General features: G+C 34.9%; 1 protein-coding gene across 1 annotated transcript in view; it reads left to right on the forward strand.

The window, feature by feature from the left end:
• TAOK3 (TAO kinase 3) overlaps positions 1-21944 on the forward strand; it is a 152534-nt gene that overhangs the window by 87996 nt on the left and 42594 nt on the right. The window contains exons 8-13 of the mRNA XM_004690998.2: positions 1068-1181; positions 2276-2367; positions 10665-10758; positions 11098-11179; positions 18531-18698; positions 21419-21625. Coding sequence (XP_004691055.1) covers positions 1068-1181; positions 2276-2367; positions 10665-10758; positions 11098-11179; positions 18531-18698; positions 21419-21625 — 757 coding nt within the window. The remainder of the gene's footprint in view (positions 1-1067; positions 1182-2275; positions 2368-10664; positions 10759-11097; positions 11180-18530; positions 18699-21418; positions 21626-21944) is intronic.

A 21944-nucleotide genomic window follows, 5' to 3' on the forward strand; every position in this document is an offset into this window, starting at 1 on the left:
TGCTTTGAGAAGCAAGTCCGTGTTCTCAATGAAGAAAAATAGATTTTTTGTTGCAAGAAAAATAAATGCTGTTTTAGTTCTCTGCCAATGACTAATGTCGTAAGGACAGAAATTGAATTATTAAAATTTTTTTGGAAAAGCTGTTTTGGACACATTTAAACATTATCATTTTCAACTTTACCTAAGTTTTCCTCATTCTCTCTCCTCTGTCTTTCTACTGCCCATCAACCTGTAATTCCTGGCTTCTAGAACTCATTATATCTCATGTCTTTTAAAAAGAGAATAAGGAGTACATCATCTCTTCTCATGCTAAATTATCATACTGAATAGTGAATTTTTAAAATCATATTTTTAAAACTTTTGCTGCATAAAATATCTAATAGCTTTAGTAGTAACCACTTGCTATTCTTTGTAGTAATACAATAGAAATGCAGTTTCCTAATCCCTAATCCTTGTTTGTTTTGATCTTTCAGGGTCTTCTTTTTACTGTACAGTGTTATTTTTAAAATAACACCTTCTATGTAACATGTACCCTCAAATGCCTTAGAGTTGCAGTTACAATTAAAGGCAGAGAGAAAGGGTCACAGGCAAGAAAAGGTATGTGTGTAGTTGAGGCTTATTGGTAGGTAGTAAATACAGAGTCATTGGAGGTTTCTTTAAACTCCAAAAAATGTCATGTAATTTGGAAAAGAAAAATAAAAAAGGCAGTTACAATTGGCACCAATTTTCCAGCATATGGAATACTGGTGGTGACTGAATTTTGCATTTAAGAAAATACTTCCATAAGTGCAGAAGCTGAATAGGTTTCCTTGTCTGCCATGTCTGCCTCTCACTGCACTTCCTACCTCTGAAAAAAGTTCTACCTTTTAGTAATCACTATGACCAACCTGTAAGTACACCCAGGAATCTCGGCCCTCTTAAAACATGCAATAATTACTAAATCCCCAGAAGGCTATCTAAGCAAGGTTTTTTTAAATAAAGTTTTTGTCTTATTAATGGCATGCTCTGACCTATTCCATAATCAAAATTGAAAAGTAATTTTCTAATCCTCTTATTTTTTCCTTTAGGGATATTAAAGCAGGAAATATTCTTCTAACAGAGCCAGGTCAGGTGAAACTAGCTGACTTTGGATCTGCCTCAATGGCTTCTCCTGCCAACTCCTTTGTGGGCACACCTTACTGGTATGTAGAATTAGAAAACATAACACAACTTTAAAATATGCATGCATGAACAAAATGAACTCACAGCATTGTTTTGTTTTGTTTTTTTAATGTTTTTGACAATGCTTACCATGAGTCTCAAGATGAGATTTCGAGAGGACAGACAACTCACTAACAAAAAAAGAAGCACTCCGTTTTAATACAACATTTCAATGACTTTAAATTGTTCAAATAAGATTGATATCATTGTGTGTAAACTGAGCAGGATTATCAACCCACCGACCAAACTTAGGCTTTAGATTTCAGTTAAGGTTTCTTTTGAACTTTTTTCTTGAGGCAGAGTATCTAGGCAAGGACAATGTAACTTCTTTAACTTTCTGAGCCAATATTTCCAATATTAATTGGAAAGAAGGAAATCCTGATTTTTGTCTTTGTTGCATTCTCTGATACTTTACATAGTTTGCCATTTTGACTTAAAGTTTTCCCACATTCTATTCAAGATTTCTTTTCTTCCTTTCATAGATACATTGGCATTTTACCATGCCTTGGAATATGACTTAAATCCTTAGAAAATTATTCCCTCTAACAACATCACCTAATATTTGAATGTTTTCCCCTTATCATCAAATAGCATTTACTAAGCAACCATTTACACACACTAATAGATAGCAGAGCTTATGAAAAATATATGGCTGCTGCTCCCATAATGAAAATCCTGACAAAGTAGCATCAGTTACCATAACTTGTTTATTTAGCTTCATAAAATATTGGTCATGATTTTTTATCTACATGTTTCATTCATATTCTTTGCCAAATCTCTCTAGGGTAATTACTAGAATTACCTCCATTTTACAATTCAATATATTGAAATGCATAAAACTTAATAACCTAAGGTGAACTGATAAAATGGTGGAACCAGGATTTATTAAAATGCATTGTTTTATGTAAATTACCAAGTATATAGTATATATTTGGAAAACTTTTAAACATTGTGTAGAAAGTAGTATATTTATCAGATAAAATTTTAGACTCAGAAACAACTATTTTATTAATTACTTTATTAGATGAATTTTGTTTTCAATTTTCAACTTGAGTTTGTACATTATGTTTGGCAGGATGGCTCCAGAGGTGATTTTAGCTATGGATGAAGGACAGTATGATGGGAAAGTTGATATTTGGTCACTTGGGATCACCTGTATTGAATTGGGTAAGTAAAACATTGTTTTCATTGTAATTTTAAGAATCACTTATTATGATTATTGATTTTTTAATCCAACTATTATTAAATGAATTATTGCTATTTGTGTGCCTGGTAATATGAATTTATTAAATTTTTTCCTAGAATTTTGATTAACATTAAAAGATTACTTTCAGGCCCTCCCTGGTGGCACAACAGATTAGGACACAGCACTGCAAGCTGGCGGCAGCCACTTCGGTGTGAGTTTGATCCCCGGCCCCAGAGGTGACCCACATGGCGTGGCAGACCTCTCCTGATCCACCCACTGATCCCCTCAGCAGTGTACTTCGCTGATCTGCCTGTTCTGCTCCCCACTCTGTCTCTGGTGAAGCCTCTCACCACCCCTGGCCTGTACCCCAGTTCTGTATGAATAAATAAATAAATCTTAAAAAAAAAGATTACTTTCTCACTGCTACATTTTCATGCTACTAGCTTAAATAAAAGAATCTGAGCAAATCTAAAAATTACAAATGTGGGAAAACACATACTAAATATTAATATTTTAAAAATATGCATTCTCCATACACAAAAATATAAAGTCCAGTTTGGTCTTTAAAACTGTAAAAAGTAAAACTAAAGTTTTTAAGCAAAGCCCTCTTAAGCCTAAATTTTGTCATCTCTAAAACAGAGATGATAGTAATAGCACTTGTTCCATAGAATTATTATGAAGATTAGTGAACACACTAATTTTGATACTTAGTACTAAAAACATTGCCTGGCATACATTAGTATTATACAACTGTAATTGTTATCATTACTACTCTGGGAGAATTCCTGTACAGGTATAGAAAAGAATTTTTCTAAATAGTATTTTTTTTTAAGATTATTTATTCATACAGAACTGGGGTACAGGCCAGAGATGCAGAGAGTGAGAGGATTCACCAGAGACAGAGCAGGGAGCAGAACAGGCAGATCGAGGAAGTACACTGCTGAGGGGAGCAGTGTGCCGGGCAGGAGAGGTCTGCCACGCCATGTGGATCACCTCCAGGGCAGGCAGGGATCGAACTCCTGCAGAAATGGCTCAAGCTTCTTAGTGCTGTGCTTTAACCCGCTGTGCCACCAGGGAGGGCCTAAATAGTATTTTCTTAATGACAGGTATTATAACCATTACTACTTATAATATAAAGCTGTGTAAAACACAAAAATTTAAAAACAAGCCATAGACAAGTAGAAAGTAATTGAAACATATCTAACCACCAGAGTATTGATCCAGGATTTATAAAGCACTCTTATGACTTCTTCATCAAGTTTCCCTGTCATGGGGCTTCCCTGGTGGCATAAGGTTTAAAGTCTCAGCACTATCAAGCTATTGCCAGCCACTATAGCATGAGTTCGATCCCTGGCCAGGGAGCTAATAGCCCACATGGCACAGCAGACTTCTCCTGTCTCTCCCTCTGCTCCCCTCAATAATATATTTAAGTAGATCTGCCTGTTCTACTCCCTGACTCTCATTGGTGCATCCTCTCACCCCCACCCCCAGACCTTTGGCCTACACTCAGTTCTTGTATACATAAGTAAATAAAGTAAATCTTTTTTTTTTAATTTCCTATCAAAAGGAAAAGAAAATAGCAGTCAGACAAAAAGCATGATTAACCAGTTCATTGAAAAGGAAATCTGATGAACAATGAACACCAAATGATAGTCTACCTCTTAAATAAGGGAGATGAAGCTTAAAGTTGTTTCTTATTTATCAGGTTGGCAAGTTTTTAAGTCTAAAGATAATACATTTGGGGAAGCTACTAAGGAAATATAAATTACCATAACTTTTATTTTTTATTTTTTATGTATTTGTTTTATTTACATTTCACGTAATTTGTTATCCATGAAATAGATAGGTTGGGGGGTATGTGTGTGAGAGGATTCACTGGAGACATAGTGGGGAGCAGAACAGGTGGATCTATTGAAATACTTTCTCCTCTCAGACTTAGAGCCTGTAAAATTCCCACCACCAATTCACCTGTGAACCATCACCATAGACCCTTGTGCTCTTTCCTCTTCTGCTTTGATCCTTCTCCTTCCCTGTCCACTGCAGAATGACTCTGATTTAATGTTGCCTGTTAATTTTGTTGTTTTATTTTTTTCTGATCCCTATTGTGTTTCCCTGTGTTCCTCCAAACTTTCATTTTGATATATCTTATTTCAGTTCTTTTTGTTTAAGTATAACTTTTATAATACAAATTAGCAGCATCTGTTGATGAGAAGTAGCCTCAGTGACCCAACATTTCACTTCTAAGTAATGCCTTAAGATAAATCTTTATGCCTCAACACTGTAAAATGATGCAGGTGCATTTGTAAAAGCCAGAAAAGGTGGAAATAACCTAAATTCTTATCCAAAGAAAAATGGACAAGTTAATATGGAATACTCTTGTCACATGTAAGTCTACATCTACTAGATCTACACCATGGATAAATTTCAAAAATCAAACCGGATATTTAATGAACAAAGAATGTTGCAAAAGTAAGCTAGAGTATAATAAAAATAGGAAAGTTTTATAAATACCTGTTTATAAAATACCTGTTTATAAACATGTATGCATATATACCAATAACACATAAGAACATAGATATATAAGACCATTTTGGAATAGTAAACTAGAATAGAGTTATATTATTTTAGAAGAAGAGTAAGAATGAAAAAGATAATGACAAATATAAGTAGTAATTGTTTTTAATGTGAACATTTTTATATGTTGAAAATAACTAGCAATTTAACTTTATAAAAATTTGAAATATATCTTACTGTATTGTTTTTTAAAATCTTACTCCTTGTGTAGCATAGAGTTAGCAATATAGACTTAAGTTTAGAATTAGACATGCTAACTTGAATCTTGGCTTTACTAATGCTTAGATGTCAGGACTACCACGTATGACTTCATTTTAGCCTTCTGGAATTTTGTGACATGTTGACTATGTGTGTGACATGTTGACTCTGACTATGAGAACTTGGACAATTTTTCTAAACTTTTCTTAATTCAAAAATGAATCTCTCTCTCTCTCTCTCCTAGCTGCAGCTCTGCTATAATACTTCAAGAGGATATATTAACGAAATTAAATCTGATAGCTAGTTAGTGCCACCCATTGTTGAAGAAGTTTTTTTAGTCTTTCTAAAATCTAACAAGGTTTCTGCCCCTTCTGCTCTTCCTTCCTAAACAGAGCATATAATATATGTTCTATTATGACAATTCAAATTCATTATCACATCAGTTTTTATACTTTGTTGATGTAATAAAGATTAAGTTACAAAAAGCAGTTGCCATTGAACAAAATAGGTACAGACCCCAGGAGGTAACTTTAGTATTTCCTCTCAAAATAGCCTCTTGTACATGTTTACTTTCTCTTTTTTTTTCTTTTTTTTTTTTTTTTTAAGAATGAATAGGGGATATATATATATGTATCTCAACATGCTTTTTATATCAGTGTAACTTTGATTACCTTATCCCTGGCGGGGGAGCTGACCCACATGGCCAGGCATACCTCCTTTCTTGCCTGCTGCTCTCCTCAGCAGGGTATTTCAATAGATCCACCTGTTCTGCTCCCCACTATGTCTCCAGTGAATCCTCTCACACACATACCCCTCAACCTTGCACCTCTGGCCTATACCCAAGTTCTTGTATGCATAAATAAATAAAAATAATTCTTTTAAAATAAATAAATATAAAGTTATTTATTGAATTAAAGAACTAATGAGCTTCTCCTAAATTATCCTCAGTAGTTACTACTTCAAATTGATAAATGATAATATCAAATAATACTTAAGAATAGAAACTATGTAGTCAAATAAACATGATTTCTAATTGCAGCTCTGTCATTTCTTAGTTGTACAACATTGATCATATTTTTAACTGTGAATTTCTATTTTATAGGGATTGTCTGTATTAAAATAGAAGTTTGAACTTAAATATGCATATTACTATATTTGTACATAATATGTACTCAATAAATATTAGCCATCCTGGTATATATCATAACCACATTTTTAATTTACATTTTTAACTTATTTAAAACTGGGAGATATTTTGCAGGAAACAATATCTTATAATTGACAGCATCTTTTCTAAGTTATCTTAATTAATATTGTGGCTTACAGTTTATATTAACATCAGAGAATGATGTTAGTACATGCTCAGTTAATATTCATAAAATAAAATTGTTACTGCAGACATTCAATGTCTCAGCAATTATCCAAACTTATTATATTGGCAATGTAATAAACTATACAAGTATCTTTTTGACAGTTTTACCATATTCTTTATCTCCTGAGCATTAATCTTATTAGAAGATGTATAAAAGCATCCAATAATGTTTTCTAAGTTTTTATTGTGAGACTTAGTGAAATTCCAGGTACAAACAGTATTGTGCCTTTGGATGGTGACTTTAATCTTGTAGATAGTGCCTGAATAGTATGTTGTCCACTTTCCTAGTGATATCTCTTCTGTCACACTGCATATATATTTTTTTAAAGCACCCTAATTTGTCAGCTGAGTTGCTAAAGTAAGATTGCAAAGAGGAAGATGTTTACATTAATAATATTCACCTTCTTTTCTGAATCAAGCTCTACAGCTTCTAAGTGGCTAATTTTGAACTCTCTGATGTTGGGCATTGAAATTGTTTACTCACCAGATTATTTTTTTATCAAGATGACTTTAAAAGAAGTTTATCTGATAGTCTTCTGCTTAAACTACAAACTCTTAGTTTACCAGCAAAGATCACAGTAGAGGCTGGAAAATAACATGTCAGCATTATTAGAGAATTAACTATATTCCAAATTGAATTCTTGGGGGGGGGGTGGAGAGTAACCATGAAAATATAAATGTTATGCAGTTTTTCTGCCCAGAATTTTCTTCCATATTAGTCACTCACTATCTGTTAATAAGCTGATATTGTTTATTATCAGTAAATACAACTTGGTTTCATTATTTATGTGGCTGAATCTCAGGTTTTTTCAACTAAGAAATTGGAATATTAATGCTTATTTTGCCAAACTATTCTTAGAATTATGAATAACATATATGTCATACTTAAAGCAGTGAGTGTCCTTCATGTAATAGAAACTCAACAAGTAGAAGCAATTAATTTCACTATTTATTGTATATAGTTTTCAACATCATTTGTTAGTAAGAAATCTAATGCCTTTCATGAAGTATTTAAAGACAGGCACTCTTGGGTCTTCCTTAGTAAAACAAAGCTCAGTTTAGTTGCTCTAATTTAGTATGATCCTTGCCAAATAGTGTTCAGAAGTTTCATTAAGTTGGCCTTCCTGAACCTGGACTTCATTGTCTTTAGTAAAAAGCATACTTTTTTCCTTAAAACTTAGTTAATTCAGCTCTTTTATGTGTTTACTGTTCTTTCTTTGAGGAAATGTGAATTATATATCACAAAGAGGCTACCAAAGCACTGCCAGTTCCCATTCCACTACTTGTGTAGAAGCTTCTCTGTAGACTATTGTATTATACAGTAAGAGTTGACAAACTCTGTAAAGGACAGGTAATTAGTGTTCTAGGCTTTACCAGCCATGCAATCTCTGACATACTACTCAACTCTGCTGACTTAGCATGAACCATAGACCTTAATACTTTAATGAAGAGTCATGGCTATCTTCCAGTAACACTTTACAGAAAAAGACTGCTAGTTAGATTTGGCCCATAGGCCATAGCTTGCCAATCCTTGTCTATACTATTTTAGTGTAGTAATGAGCCCTGTCACCTGACTCAGGATTTATGTTATGCATATAGCAAAGAAGTTGAACATAGATAAAACTATCTGAGACTAGTATTTAATGCTTCTCAGATCTTAGACTTGTATGGTATATAAAGATACTGAAATGCCTTTTGCAGTGTGCTTTTTGCCTAGAGCTAATATACCGTGTGGCTGCTGTCTATTCACAACAGAATGCTTGTTAGTTGTAGATCTCACAATTCCTGCTTAAAATCTAAACTACTGAGTTTGTTTTTATTCTTTATCCTCTTCTTTCTGAACTTCTATGTTCTTCTTCTAGTCCCACTTCCTTACGCAATGCAGTGTCCTAAGCAACTTAAATTATACCTTTTGCCAGTAAGCAAGAGGATTCCTCTTTTTCTGATGGTAAATGAAACCAACATGAGCCCTAAAACATAAGGAATTCTCATTTTTGTGACTTCTTGCAACACAAAATTCTTTTTTTTTTAACACAAAGTTCTTGCTTTAATTTGCCTTAACTTCATTTATATGTTTTATAGTATTTTGGGGTCACCAAAAATTTATACCAGGGGCTGTGCTCAGCAATCAAAATGCAAAAATGACTTAATAGGAATTACCCCTGCCCCCATGAAATTTAGAAAAAATATACATTAAATAGGAATTACATAAATAATTAACCAGTGCTGTAATAGGGATAGAAAGAAAAAATAGTATTTGCAATGACAAAATCTATTGGGAAAACTAATCTGAGAGGTCAGGAAGGCTACCCTGGGGAGGTGATTCTAATTATATAATAAACCTTGAACAGATATTTATTAGATTAATGCAGAAATTAAGTTATATTTAAGATGAACTAGAGGGCAAGAAATAACCAGGTAAAATATCCCTCACTTAAGGGACAAAAGTGAGAGCAGCCTGTGTTTGATCCTTACAGAGAAACAAAAGATGACATGGAAAGGGCAGGGATGGACCTGCTTCTCAGAAGTGCAAGCTAGAGGTAACCAGGGTCATGTTAACAGACTTTTTAAGGATCTGGAGTTTGTCCTAAGAATGATGGGAAGCCATTGATAGTTGCATGATGCACTTCTAGTTACACTTGACTTAAATATTTGAACTGGTCAGAAGGTCAGGATCTAGAGTCTATATCCTGACGAATAAAATAAAATAAACCTGAACTAGTTTTTCCTCTCCTACATTTAAAACAGACATAAATCCATTTGTCCACACTGCAACTTTCAACTGTTTACTTGTTAACAGGCAATGTCCCTATTCTATGTGTATATATTTGGTGTGTGTAAAATATACTGCTAATAGGTTAATAAAAATATTTCTAGAAATGTAAACTGTCATTTTTTCCAAAGTATCAGAAATCATTTAGTAAGATTGTAAGAGGGTGGCACAAGGGGTTACATCTCAGCACTAATAACAGCTATCAGCAGCTCCTGCAGCCTGAGTTCAATCCCCGGCCAGGGAGCTGACCCAACAGTGCAGCAGAACTCTCCTATATTGCTCACTGCTCCCCTCAGCAGCGTATTTCAGACAGTCCACTGTTCTCCTCCCTACTCTGTCTCTGGTGAGTCCTCTCACCACCCCTGCACCTCTGTTCTATACCCTGGTTCTATATGCATAAATAAATAAACCCTTTAAAAAATAATAAGTGCAACTATATAAAAAACCAATTAGGATAAACATGGTAGAATGAAACATTGATTTCTCTTTTATGCCATCACTGATAAATAATATAAAATTAATGGTACTCAGAACTAGAACCTTGTTTCTCTCCCTTGGTCAACAAATGGAATACATAATATGTAAATAGCATCTTATTTTACCCTCTCATGGAGTAAATTAACAAATAAGAGTCATAAGATGTTACTCTTAGAGCTACCATTTCTTCTGAGAGAAAAGATTTGTGTATTTACTTAAGTGCAATAGGTGAGCAGTGTATTCAGGAGAGCAATAGGAAATCCTGAAAAAGAAATCCTGGTGAGCTAGGGATGCACCAAGTCTTCCTTTAATAAATACCTGATTCACTGAGTTTCTTTTTAGTGTGACTTGGACAGACCTTGTTTATTATTTAACCTCCTCTTTCTTCTCTCCCATTTTCCCACCTGAATTCTTTCTTTGACCCTAACTTTTTCTTCAGTGTTTATTGTATTAAATTATTTAATTTCCCATGCTGTTAGTGATGGTTAAAATGTTCCATCCCATAATAATCTTGGCTCTTTTCTGGATTTTGTAAAAGGAAATATATATTTTTTAACTAAAACACACAAACATTCTTTATTTTGAGAAGATAGGCAAGCACCAGCCTTTTGAAGATACGTGAAAAAAATTTTTTTTTCTGTCACTCATTTGAAATGGGTTTGTGGTTTTTTTGTTTTGTTTTAGTTTGTACACCTTCCCCTCTAAATTGGGTTCTAATAGGAGTTTTACCAACGCAAGGTAGGATGACCAATAGTAGTTTCCTCTGAGTGACTATCCTGGGCTGACCTTAGAGATTAAAATAAGTGGCCAGATAACAGTAACAAGCCGTTGACTTAGCTGCTGACTTCTTTTAAGAACTGCTTTATCCTGTTTCTTTCTTTTAGCGGAACGGAAGCCCCCTCTTTTCAACATGAATGCAATGAGTGCCTTATATCACATTGCCCAGAATGATTCCCCAACATTACAGTCTAGTGAATGGTAAGACTTTGCTGTCATTTTAGGTGTCTAAGAAAATGTTTGTAAAACAATTACATATAAATATAATATTTTTAATTTTATGGTAAATATTATGATTTACCTTTTACATATATTAAGGTTTGTTTGTGTGTGAACTAACTTGAAACCATCCATATTCATAACCCAAAAGAGGTAAATTTAGATACCATAAACTTGAAAAAAGGTCCAGTTATCTTGATATTCCAAAATATTTTATTAGAAGTCTCCTAAAATATAAATTACTTTAAGAAAATTATTTTAAGTAATTAATGTGTTCTACAGACCTTGCTTTATTTTCTTTCAATGCGTTTGCACACACAGGACAGACTCCTTTAGGAGATTTGTTGATTACTGCTTGCAGAAAACACCTCAGGAAAGGCCAACATCAGCAGAACTACTCCGGGTAATTTTTCAAATTTATATTTGAGGAAGGGGATTTAGAGTCATGTTGTTGTGGAATATAGTAAATCATTCCTGTGGCAGCTCATCATGACAAACTGGATTAGAACATGCTGCCTTGTCATTTATCCAGAGATAGTTGCTAAGCATAGAAACTGCAAGATTATTGCAATGTATGTGCTATATATTCCCTGTGGATAAACCCCATCCCAGTTCTCCCTTCCCCACTCCTTTAACAATGAATATTTTTCCTTGCTCTGATTATCATTGTGATGTCCCAGTGACTAATATCTACAGGAACTTCACATGAACAGAATTTCCAATGTTTCAAATGCTAACTCTGGGATTTTCAGTCAGTTTGTTGCCAAATCATCAAGAGTGAAAATATATCATAAATATAAATAGACATTTACATGACTTCATATCATACATGTTGATGATAAGAGTATCCTGTCAACTGCACACTTGATTTTCAATAGCATGATTTTGAGCACCTCTTTTCATGTGACATTTTATTACAGATTTTATATATAGGCAATGCACTCCATCAATATCAGTGAATTATATAGTAATCTCCTACAATATAGTTTTTATTTAATACAGGTTTTTTAACCTTTTGTCTATGTGTATTTTTTCATTTCTTTTGTTTAAAAAGGTTTTTTTTAATAAAAAAAAAAAAAGCTTGTGTTGCCTAAATTTGTGACTTTAAAAACATTAGCTGCCTAGCTGCCCTTATAATTGAAGAGCATCTTGGCTAGGTCACAAATCTTGGTTTACATTTTCTTTTTCATAGACTTTATGAACATTATTTTCTGAATTTGAGTGTTCCTGAAAAAGTGGGTCTGAAACTGAATAATTTACTACCTAAATAAACCTTAATATTTTTCTGCATGTGTGTAGTAGACCACAGCTAAATGGGCAGAGGACTCCTTTGGTATTATGGAGTCTTTACATGTTCTAGACTTCCCTACTCTGTGTCCCTCAAAAACAGGTCCACATTTTTATAAAAAAAAATGACAAACAGAACAAAATACCAGAGGCACAAGCGAATATCTTTATTACTTTGAAGTGGGCAGATTTTTTTTTTAAAAAAAGGATGCAAAAAACATTGATATAAAAGGAAAAAATATTAATTTTGGACTTTAGTAAAATTAAGGTGCTCAAAGAAGGTACTATGAAGATTCAAAGCCAAGTTTTTATAGCAACAGACAACAAATGGTTAAAAAAGCAAGTAGCAAAGAAATGAAAGAGAAAAATTAAAACAGATTCAAGTCATATTCTAAGGAACAAACCCGTAAATCAGCAAAGTCAGGGTGTTTTTACTGGTGGATAACCTTATGAAAATAAAACAAAATTAAATTCAAAAGAAAAAATTCTAAAGATGCTTACAAGCATGGTGACACATGTGAAAGACAAAGGAGATGTAATATAGGCCAACCTGTTATTTCTAAAGAAGAAAACAAAATATATGAACAGAAGATAGCAAAAAATATATATTTAGAAATAAGTGCTTGAATCTTGACTTAATTTGATTCAGTCTTCATTTTTTTTTGATGAACCAATTCATACTAGCCCACCATATATTCAACAAATATTTACTTACTGTCTGCTGTGTACACACTACTGTAAACATTGAAAATAAATAACACAGTAGTGCACAAGAGAAAGGTAATGCCTACCCTCATGGAACTTACATTCTAATGAAGGAATAGGAAAATGAGTAAATAAATATTTGATATAGTGTCAGGTACTGAAAAATTTTTGCAGAAAAAGAAAGCAAGGACAGAGATAAAGAGTGATAGGAGCCATTGCTTTGGATAAGGAATTAGGAAAGGCCTTTCTAGGGAGGTGACATTTAAGTGGAGCCTGAAGAGAGAGACCATGAAACTGAACTTCAGTGATCAACAAATCATATGCTGATGAATTCCTGAACTCTAAAGAACAAGTCATACAAAAGGCTGTAAAAGATATTTTTAGTTTTAATTTTGAGATAACTACTTACCTTTACTTCTGCCTCTTCAGTAACACACAAAACCAGAATGCAATAGAATAATGTGTATACAGGTCTAAGGAAAAGAAATGTAAATCAAGGATTCATAACCCAGCTAAGGTGCTCTTCAGTTTTAAAGGCAGCTGAAATTTTCAAACCTCACAAATTTTGGCAATTTCCTTTTCTTAAAAGCTTTTTCTGGAGAAAAAAATCACTCTGTACCGAAATCTAGCCAGTCTAGAGATGAAACCAAAAAAAAAAAAAAGAGGAAGAGAAGAAGGAGCAAGAAAAGAACTACAGAAACTTGGTATAAGAATGGGTAAACATTCTAAACTAAATATGAAAAACATCCTTTATTTTGCCTGGGAAAGATACTATTTGAAGTAGTTAACACTGCAGCCTTTGGAAGATAAAAATATAGTAGTAGGTAGAATGTGAAGCAAAATCTTCCCATTTCATATCCTTCTTTAGATTTAGCAACCACTGTCTCCAATTTTGTGAATGTCCTGGAGATATTTTTCACAAGTGGAGAGAGACTGTTACTGCACCAGTGGTAGCAAACCAGAAGTCTTTTTCTACCTTGATTTTTTTTTTCATTTTACAGCATTTTGAGTATTGCTCCATACTATGCGTGTAGGGCTACTATGACTCTAATATCCTCAAATGAACTGTAATTTTTTTAACCAATCTTTGTTGGCTGCAATCTTTTGCTCTGTTGCAAGGGATATACATGTATGTTTTGTAAATGTATATATGTGTCGTTTTATAAATGTATATGTATGTCCAAAAAATAAATTCCTAGAAGCAGAATTGCTAATCAAGAGAAATGTGGATTTGAAATTTAAATAGATTTGCCAAATTGTCCTCCAAAGAGGTTGTACCAACGTGTAGTCCCATGAACACATTGTGAATACCAAGACATTTTTAACTTTGCTAGTCAGATCAGTGAATTATTTTTCTTACCATTGGTTTTTTTTTTTAAAGATTTTATTTATTCATATAGAACTGGGGTACAGGCCAGAGATGCGGAGAGTGAGAGGATTCACCAGAGACAGTGGGGAGCAGAACAGGCAGATCGACGAAGTACACTGCTGAGGGGAGCAGTGGGCGGGTCAGGAGAGGTCTGCCTCGCCATGTGGATCTCCTCAGGGACAGGCGGGAATCAAACTCATGCAGAAGTAGCTTAAACTTCTTAGTGCAGTGCTTTGACCCGCTGCACCACCAGGGAGGGCCCACTATTAGTTTAATTTGTATTTCTTACTGAGTTAAGTCAAGCCCCTTTCATATGTTGAAAAGACATTTCTATTTCCTTTTCTGTGAACTCTCTATAATCTGTGCCATTTCTCTGCTGGGCTATTGAGGTTTTCCCTATTAATTTGTAATAAATCTTGAATTTTTTTTTTCCTTTTTCCTTTGACCTTCTAATTCTGGGCTTTGCGGTAGGGAGTTCATACAGAAATTCATTTATGAAGAATTTAATGGTTTTTTCCACATTTGACTATATAGTTATTCCCAAATGCTTTTTAATAACTCCCTTTGCTCATATTTTCTTTCTGATGTTAAAATGTCACATTCATTTAAATTTTGAAGTAAGGTAAAATCATTGGTGTAAAGAACTTAAATACAAACATTGACACTGTAAAAATAATGGTGTGACTAGGAAAAACTAGAAGTAGGAAAGAAATGTAAGTGTACTAGTTTTTCTACTTTTCAGAGTAGATAATAATACTTTTTTTTTAAAAGATGTATTTATTCATACAGAACTGGGGTATAGGCCAGAGATGTGGAGGGTGAGAGGACTCACCAAAGACAGAGTGGGGAGCAGAACAGGCAGATCGACGAAGTACACTGCTAAGGGGAGCAGCGGGCGGGCCAGGAGAGGTCTGCCGCACCATGTGGATCTCCTTCGGGGCAGGCGGGGATCGAACTCATGCAGAAGTGGCTTTAGCTTCTTAGTGCTGTGCTTTAACCCGCTGCGCCACCAGGGAGGGCCGATAATAATACTTCTTAAACTGTAATATATATGGGTATATATATGAAACATCACTCCAACTGCAGTTTTTATAATCATTTTGAGGTTTTATTTGTACCATATTTGATTTAATTTTTTGATGGTGGAAAGAGTTTTATGTCCAGGTCCACAATTTCTCTAGGTTTCCTTTCTTCAACAAACCTCTTAAGAATTCCAGGGAAAGGTTCTCAACTACCCTGAAAGGGGCTCTCTATCTTCACACTGTAGGCTGCTTCTCCAGTCAGCTCCCAGAAACTCCTGAACACCAGCTTCCAAGTCAGTAGTTTTCTCTTCCAGTCTAGCTACTTGGCATAACGTGAGCCAGCTGAGGAGGACCAGATTCTGTAGCTCAGAGTGAATAATCTTTTTTTTTTTTAACTTTAAGGAATCTTTTAGGAACTAGAAACTCTTGGTAAAGAAATTCTAATGAAACTTAAGCAAATCAAATATACCTTAATAGATTATTCTTAAAATTAGTGTGTATAATAGTCTTCCCATGTAAAATTATTTCTAAATAGCCATTATTGTGTGAGAGAGAGAATGTCTAAAATGATATTCCATAACTTATAAGTATTTCTTTGTGGATGGTGGTATATCAGGTGATTTTCTTTTATACATCTATCTATATTATTTAAATGTAACATGGTTCCAAGAACAGTGGAATCAATCTTTTTTTTTAAGATTTATTTATTTATTCATACAGAACTGGGGTACAGGCCAGAGATGCGGATGGTGAGAGGATTCACCAGAGATGGAGTGGGGAGCAGAACAGGCAGATCGACAAAGTACACTGCTGTGGGGAGCAGTGGGCGGGCCATGAGAGGTCTGCCAGGCTGTGTGGATCTCCTCCAGTGCAGGCGGGGATCGAACTCATGTGGAAGTTGCTTAAGCTTCTTAGTGCTGTGTTTAACCCGCTGCACACCAGCGAGGGCCAGAATCAATCTTTTAAAAGAACCTGAGAACCTTTCCATTGTAGGAGTTTGGAGAACAATGAGGAGATGAGATTTCAGGCAGAGAAAAAACAAGCAAAGTCTGATATGAAAATACCTGATGTAGGGCAAGAATCATCTAGAATGTACTATGTGTTGGTTGGGGGCGGGAGAAATAGGAGTGACTAGATTTGAGCCTAGAAATTCAAACAGGATCCTGGCTGTGCAAAGGTAGACTTTAGGACGGAAGCAGTAAGATTTTTAAGACATTGCATGTTTCGGATTTAAAAGGCATGTAAGGATTCAGTTATCTCATGCAATAAGAAGTCCAGCACTTTGGGAGAGAGGTGTTATAAGTAGTCCAGAACTGAAAACAATGCAACAGTGTCATCATTTATCCAGGCTCCTTCTATATTCCACTTTACCATCCTTAGCATGTGGCTTTTATCTTCTTGGTCACCAAATGGCTCCTGCATCTCTAGGGTTTCAGTCTTTATTCCAGGCAGAAAAAAGAAGGAAGGGTGTAGTGCAAACCGCCTTCTCCTCATGTGCCCTGCCTTTTTTATTTTTAGTCTAGAAAATCAAACCTTCCTTGGGGACTTCTACACCTGTGGCATTTGCCAGAACTTAGTCAAACTGTTATGTGTAACTACAAAGATGAATAGAACTGGGCTCTTACTTTTTAGTACTTACACTGAGGAAAGCACGCAAAAGAGGCTGAAATGGGTACAAGTGGAACACTTTGTCACCATGAATGACATGATCAAATCAGTGTTTTAGAGAGAAAGTAGCTGGACTAGAGCACCAAAAAATGAATCCCCAAATGAAGAAAGCTGAGTTGTAGCCCTATTTATCTATGTAAATACTGAACCTCTCTGAGCCTAAATTTCCTTACCTTGAAAGTAAAAGAATGCTTAAGAGCTAAACCTGCTCTATAAAATACAGTGATCCTAAGTTACAACCTGAAGTTTACTAAAAACTGATTTGCTCTTGTGTAATTGCAAGTATTAGAGTAGCAAAATGATTTACATTCTCCCTTTCATTCTCATTCTCGAAATAAGCAGACTACACTTGGTTCCAGGAGTTGTGTTTCATTTCCAAAAGGACTCTGCCGAAGAGAATTTACATAAAAGCAGGAGCAAAATCCACAATTCCCCTGACAGCAAAGTCATATAGATCATTTTGTTTTCAATGCTCCTAGGCCTCTTTCATATCTGTTTAACATATAAAGAAATTAAATCCATTCCATCATCTAAGGCCTACCACATTATGTCATATTTTCCTAATATCTTCAATTTATAATTTCCCATAAGTGAATTTTCCACATAACTGAATCTTTTTCTTTAAAGAACAAAACTTCCTTCTCTAACTTTTGATCATTTGCTGCGGAATCTTATCAAAATGCATCTGCGGAATCTTATCAAAATACATGTTATGCTTCTCTGTCTTCCTAAAACATAATATAATTTCATTTCTTGATGACTTGGAAACATTAGTGTTTCCTGAACTCTTGGAATATAAAAGATGTATATGAGAGGCAAATGCCCCTTTTCAAAATACCCCAAAATACTTTCTTAATTTGGTTGGTTGGGGGAAATCACACTCCCTCTCTCTCCCCTGTCATATTGTTAGAGAACTTTCAAAGGTCAATTCTTTTTTGTAACAAATAAGCCTACCACTAACACTTCTTAATTCTTTATTTTCCCTCTTTTTATTCCCTCTTTCTATTCTGCTATAGACTGAGAAACCAGGAAGCCAGAATATGTGTTAAAGATTTTTGTGAATATAGAGAACAAAGGCTGCTTATACCAAGGGAAAAAAATGGACTTTGGGGACAGTTATTTTCAATCTGCAGAAACCCTTTTTCCTTATTTCTGATTGTCCATCTCTGGAATGGGAAGATGAGGCTTCAAGAATTCTGACCTCTAAATTAAAGTGAACAGTTGCCATATTTTGAAGTACTCATATGGCCACAGAAATAGAAAACATTTATACATGAGTCTGTTTTTGAAAGGGTGGTAGTGTAGGGTGAAGAAGAGGATTGAGGAAAATTATAACTATAATATTTTATAATCTGCATTGCTTTTACTTATAGTTTACATTTGAACGTTGTAAAACTCACAATATTTAAAGTTCTAGACTTTGTAATTACTTGAATGACCAAGTAAACCTGAAGAATTCTCATGTAATTTCTAGGACAGAGTCCATAAAAGGGGGCTTGAGAAGAAGAAAAAAGCACAATTAACCTTTATCTGAGTTTTATAGAATATGAGAGAATATAGGAAATGAAAATCATATTTTGTTACTTCTGCAAAATTCATAGAAGTGTTTTGTGTCTGTTTACTTTCATAGCTACATCTTACACCTAAAAAAATTTTCCTTGTTGTCAGTTTCTGGGTTTTTTTTTCCCTTTTCCCTCAATCAGCATGACTTTGTACGACGAGACCGACCTTTGCGTGTCCTAATTGACCTCATACAAAGGACAAAAGATGCTGTCCGTGAGCTGGATAACCTACAGTACCGAAAAATGAAAAAAATCCTTTTCCAAGAGACACGAAATGGACCCTTGAATGAGTCACAGGAGGATGAAGAAGTAGGTTGATTTATTTTAACAGGCACTTATACTACGTGAAAATTTTCTGGATTAGTTACCATTGAAAACATTTTCAGGGAAAAAATGTAATTGTTGTTCTCTGCCTTAAGAGAAATGCATGGTTGCAGAAGAGATGGTCATAACTTTTATATAAGGCAAAATGAGAAAAATTCTATAGAGATCTACCCATGCAAGGTTCCATCGTAGAGAGAAAATAAGTCTGATGGTGGGATTCGTGAAGGTTGAACAAAGGATATTTGGGTGTTTTTTGACAGATAAACATGGAGCATTTTAGACTTAGGAAAAGTGTTGTGCTTTGGAAAGATTATCCTGGCAGCAAAGTATAAAATAGATTTGAATGGGCAATGTTCTCAGCAACAGTTCACTCAAGAAGTAAGAAGGGTAGTGTCAACAGGAATGAGGAAGAAAGGAACACTTTTAAAAAAACATTATAAAGGTAGATTTCTAATACCTCTGACTGAAAGTAACAGTGACAGATGAGGAGTTGTTTAAGGTGACTCTGAGCATTTGCGCCTGTGTGACTAAAGTATGTCAACACCAAGAACAGAGGGGGAAAAAAGAAAAAAGAATAGGTTTGAGATGATTTCACTTAGGTAAATATTGAATTTAAGGTCTTGGCATTACATTCTACTGACATAGTATACTGGTGATTTTTTAAAGGAGAAATGACTTTCTGATTTTCTCAATCAAATAACTTAGTAAGGATTTGTTGAAGGCAAGGAGGAGAACAATTGGGATACCTGAATGGTGAAGCCCGGTCATTGGTTGACATATATAAACAGAAATGAGGTCTACATAAAATGTTGTTGGTTATGGATCAAGAGTATTAAAACAATAATGAATCAAGGAATTAATTGTAGAATGAAAAGATGACCGTTTCAAGTAAGAAAATGGAGACTTCAGAAATAAAGGAACTTTTTTTTTTTTTTTAAGATTTATTCATTTGTGCATACAGAACTGGGGTACAGGCCAGAGGTGCAGGGACGGTGAGAGGCTTCACCAGAGACAGAGTGGGGCGCAGAACAGGCAGATCGACGAAGTACACTGCTAAGGGGAGCAGCGGGCGGGTCAGGAGAGGTCTGCCGCGCCATGTGGTCACCTCCGGGGCAGGAGGGGATCGAACTCACACTGAAGTGGCTTTAGTTTCTTAGTGCTGTGCTTTAACCCGCTGCATCACCAGGGAGGGCCAAGAGAGTGTACAACTTTAAGGCAGGGAGGGCTACTACTACTAGATGCCACAAAACAGTCACATTAGACAAGGACCAGGAAAAGGTAACTGGGTTTCACAAGTAGGGCATGCTCGGTAACCTTAGTAAAAGCAGGGTTATAGGAATCACTAGAATGAACAGTTGATTGCTGTGAGTTAGAGAATAAATGGGAAATGAGAGAGTAGAGACAACAAATAGATTATTTTCAGATTCATGCATTTGACTAAGAAGGAAAAGTGAGAAAGGGCATTATGTAGAGGATTTCTTGACTATGGGGCAAGCCTCGTTATATTTAAATGCTGAAGGGAAAAACCAGGACTGAAAATACAGTGAAATAAATAGAATTTCTGAAAGTGCATAAGGAAGTAGCCAGAGCATAGTTCAAGAATAGTCTTAAATAGAAGAAAGGACTCCTCTTCCTCTAAAACTAGATTTAAAGTGAAAAAAGAAATACAGAATAAATTTTATTTTAGCTTTATAATAATGAAAGAAAATAAAAGTTATTTTATCAATAATTATAAAAATGAAATTCCAAAGGCTGAATTGGACTATAAAATATCTTGATTGCATATGTACAAATGGTCACCTTTAATTGGGAAAATATATCTATCAAAAATATAATGTACTATCTACCATTTTAAATCACCCAAATTACCTATGCCAATGATTTGTTGTATTTCCATGACTAAGCAACAATTTGTAAAAGTTATATATTTACAGCATGGTTCTCTGAAAATAGGGTTTATTTGAAGCTGAGTTGCTTTAATTATATTTAATCTTATATTAAAAGATATCCCACTGTGATGGATAAATTATATCTTCTGTTTATTTTACCACTTCTCAAGTAGTAGTCCTTGGACTAGTTGTGATGAATACCAGTATTATTTAACAGATATATTTAATCAGATTATAGAAGTAAGCATGATGGAATTGCTTGAGGGAGGAAGAATTTAATTACCTGTCTAGGACAGTGGAATTAATATCCATGCTTAGATATGAAGTTACTCAATGACTTGCAAAGGAACATATTGCTTGTCAAATCTCTGAAAACTCTTTTCATTCTATTTTAGTTTCAAGTGGCCACTGCTGTATTTAAAAATATCCTAGAGGTCACCAGTTTATTCGCTTGTAGTCCTTCTCTAGTCCACCAGCTTGATGTCTCTGAGGGTCTCTTAACAAACCTGGCCTGCTTCTGCTCACTGAATAGCCAAATGACAATATGATAGTTGCATATGATAGGGAAAGCCCTGGGGTAGCAGCATTTGGGGCCTTTGTCCTATGTCCAGAATGGCCCCGGGGAAGGCAGAGAAGTGAATTTGAGACCTCTGAAAATGGTGGAGTAGTGGAGTCACTACATAAAAAGTTTATCTTTGCAAATTTGGCAGAAAAGCAACTTGGCACTGCAAAATTGTGTGTGCTTAATAGCTTAGTCAATGGATTGGCACTTTATCTCCAGTCATTGTTTTTAACCCTACTGCCCCATTTTTATAGGACAGTGAACATGGAACCAGCCTGAGCAGGGAAATGGACAGCCTGGGCAGCAACCATTCTATTCCAAGCGTGTCTGTAAGCACAGGCAGCCAGAGCAGCAGTGTGAACAGCATGCAGGAGGTCATGGATGACAGCAGCTCTGAACTTGTCATGATGCATGATGAGGAAAGTATAGTCAATTCCAGTTCCTCTGTGGTACACAAGAAGGTAAGTCTCATGGTACCCTACATAGCTATAGGTTTAGACTATCCTAAGGAAGCCGGCTCAGGACATTTAGCATCTGGATATTTTAATTACCTTTTTGCATCTGAAATGTGGTGTTAGACATTGAATAGAACTTTTACAGTAAACAGATAATGACAAATATGAAAGCTATTGTCTTTGCCTATTTCTTCATCTTTCTTGTTACTTTGGTGTCTTTCACAATCAATCAATAAAAATAATCTATAAATCTTCAAGTCAAAGCATTAAGTTCCTCTCTAAAACAATAACCTCAATACTGTAGCCCTTAAAATTTTCCTGTGTC

This window comes from Condylura cristata, unplaced genomic scaffold (genome assembly GCF_000260355.1).
Source record: "Condylura cristata isolate star-nosed mole 26May11 unplaced genomic scaffold, ConCri1.0 scaffold00029, whole genome shotgun sequence".
NCBI lineage: Eukaryota > Metazoa > Chordata > Mammalia > Eulipotyphla > Talpidae > Condylura > Condylura cristata.